This window comes from Aureococcus anophagefferens, assembly GCF_000186865.1.
Source record: "Aureococcus anophagefferens unplaced genomic scaffold AURANscaffold_95, whole genome shotgun sequence".
Classification (NCBI taxonomy): Eukaryota; class Pelagophyceae; order Pelagomonadales; family Pelagomonadaceae; genus Aureococcus; species Aureococcus anophagefferens.
This window is the reverse complement of record NW_008705645.1, coordinates 2,527-3,745: the sequence shown is the minus strand read 5'-3', so window position 1 is coordinate 3,745 and position 1,219 is coordinate 2,527. Positions and strand designations below refer to the sequence as shown.

General features: G+C 70.7%; 1 protein-coding gene across 1 annotated transcript; it reads right to left on the bottom strand.

The window, feature by feature from the left end:
- Positions 1-524: 524 nt before the first annotated feature.
- Positions 525-1,214, bottom strand: AURANDRAFT_34517 (hypothetical protein; the record flags this gene model as incomplete). Its single annotated transcript, XM_009043982.1, has 1 exon — positions 525-1,214. A coding segment is annotated over one exon (690 nt), but the record flags the coding sequence as incomplete, so codon positions are not given.
- Between the last annotated feature and the right edge of the window lie 5 nt (positions 1,215-1,219).

Sequence of the window (1,219 nt, the reverse complement as noted above, 5' to 3'; positions counted from 1 at the left end):
TTCGTCTGCTGCCACACGACGAGCTGCGCGGGCTTCTCCTTCGACAACGCGACGGGCAACGGCGTCCTGAAGCGCGACGCGTCCTGCGGCTTCGTATCGTCCGACGTCTACGACGGCTACTCGCTCCCGGCGAGCGGGACGCGGGGAGGGTCGCAGCAGCAGCGGGGGGGCGGCGGGTAATGACGCTACGGGTACCTTCTTATCGATTTTCGAGCTCGTCCTCCTCACGCCTTGAGGTCCGCCTTTGAGACGGGCTTCGACGTCTTGAGGTTCGTCTTGGACACGGGCTTGCTGTCGATGGCCTTGCAGACCAACGCGACGAGAATGCAGCTTTTGCGCACTGCAACATTCGGCGCCGAGAGCTTGGGCTGTCAGCGGCGCGTGCACAAAATGTACGGGTGGGGAGGCCGGTGTTGCACACAAAGTTGCGGAACGCAAATTCAACACTTAGCCAACGCGGCGTTTACGCAGCATTGCGGGCAGCTATCTTTAGAGCACCACCACGCACCCCCGCGAGGAGGAGTTCAGCGGCGGCGGTCGCGGGACCGGGAGCGGTCGCGGCGGCGGTCGTCGTCGCGGTGGCGGCCGCGGTCGCGGGACCGGGAGCGGTCGCGGCGGGGCGGGCCGGTGGAGACCTGGCGCACCGGCGCCGGCGGCGGGCGGTAGGCCGGCGCGTTGGACGACACGACGCGCGACGGCTGGAATTGCCCTCCCGGCCGCGACCCGTTGTTCGGCGCCGCGCCGCGCTTCCGCGTGGACCCGAGGCCGCCGCCGAGCTTGCGCGGCCGCCAGTTGCGCACGGTGCGCCCGCGCTCGACGTCGACGAGCACGCGGCGGCCGTCGATCTTGCGGCCGTCCGCGCGCTTGTAGGCGTCGCGCATGTCGGACTCGCGCTCGAACTCGACGAACGCGTAGCCCCGCGGCGTGCCCGCGTGCAGCGCGTCGTCGTCGCCCTCCATGGGCTCGTGGTCCGGGTCGCGCTCGTGGACGACGCGCAGGGCCTTGATGGCGCCGAACTGCTCGAACTCGCGCCGGAGCTTCTTCTCCGTCGTGTCGTAGGACAGCCGCGCGACGAACAAGGTCTTGTACGCGTCGCCCGTCGTGAGCGGCGCGACGGCGTCCGGCGGCTTCTGCGGGTCCCAGGCCGCGACGGCCGTCGCGAGCCGCGCGTCGTGCGCCTCGGCCTTCTCGGCCTTGACCTTGGCGCGGCGCTCGCGCG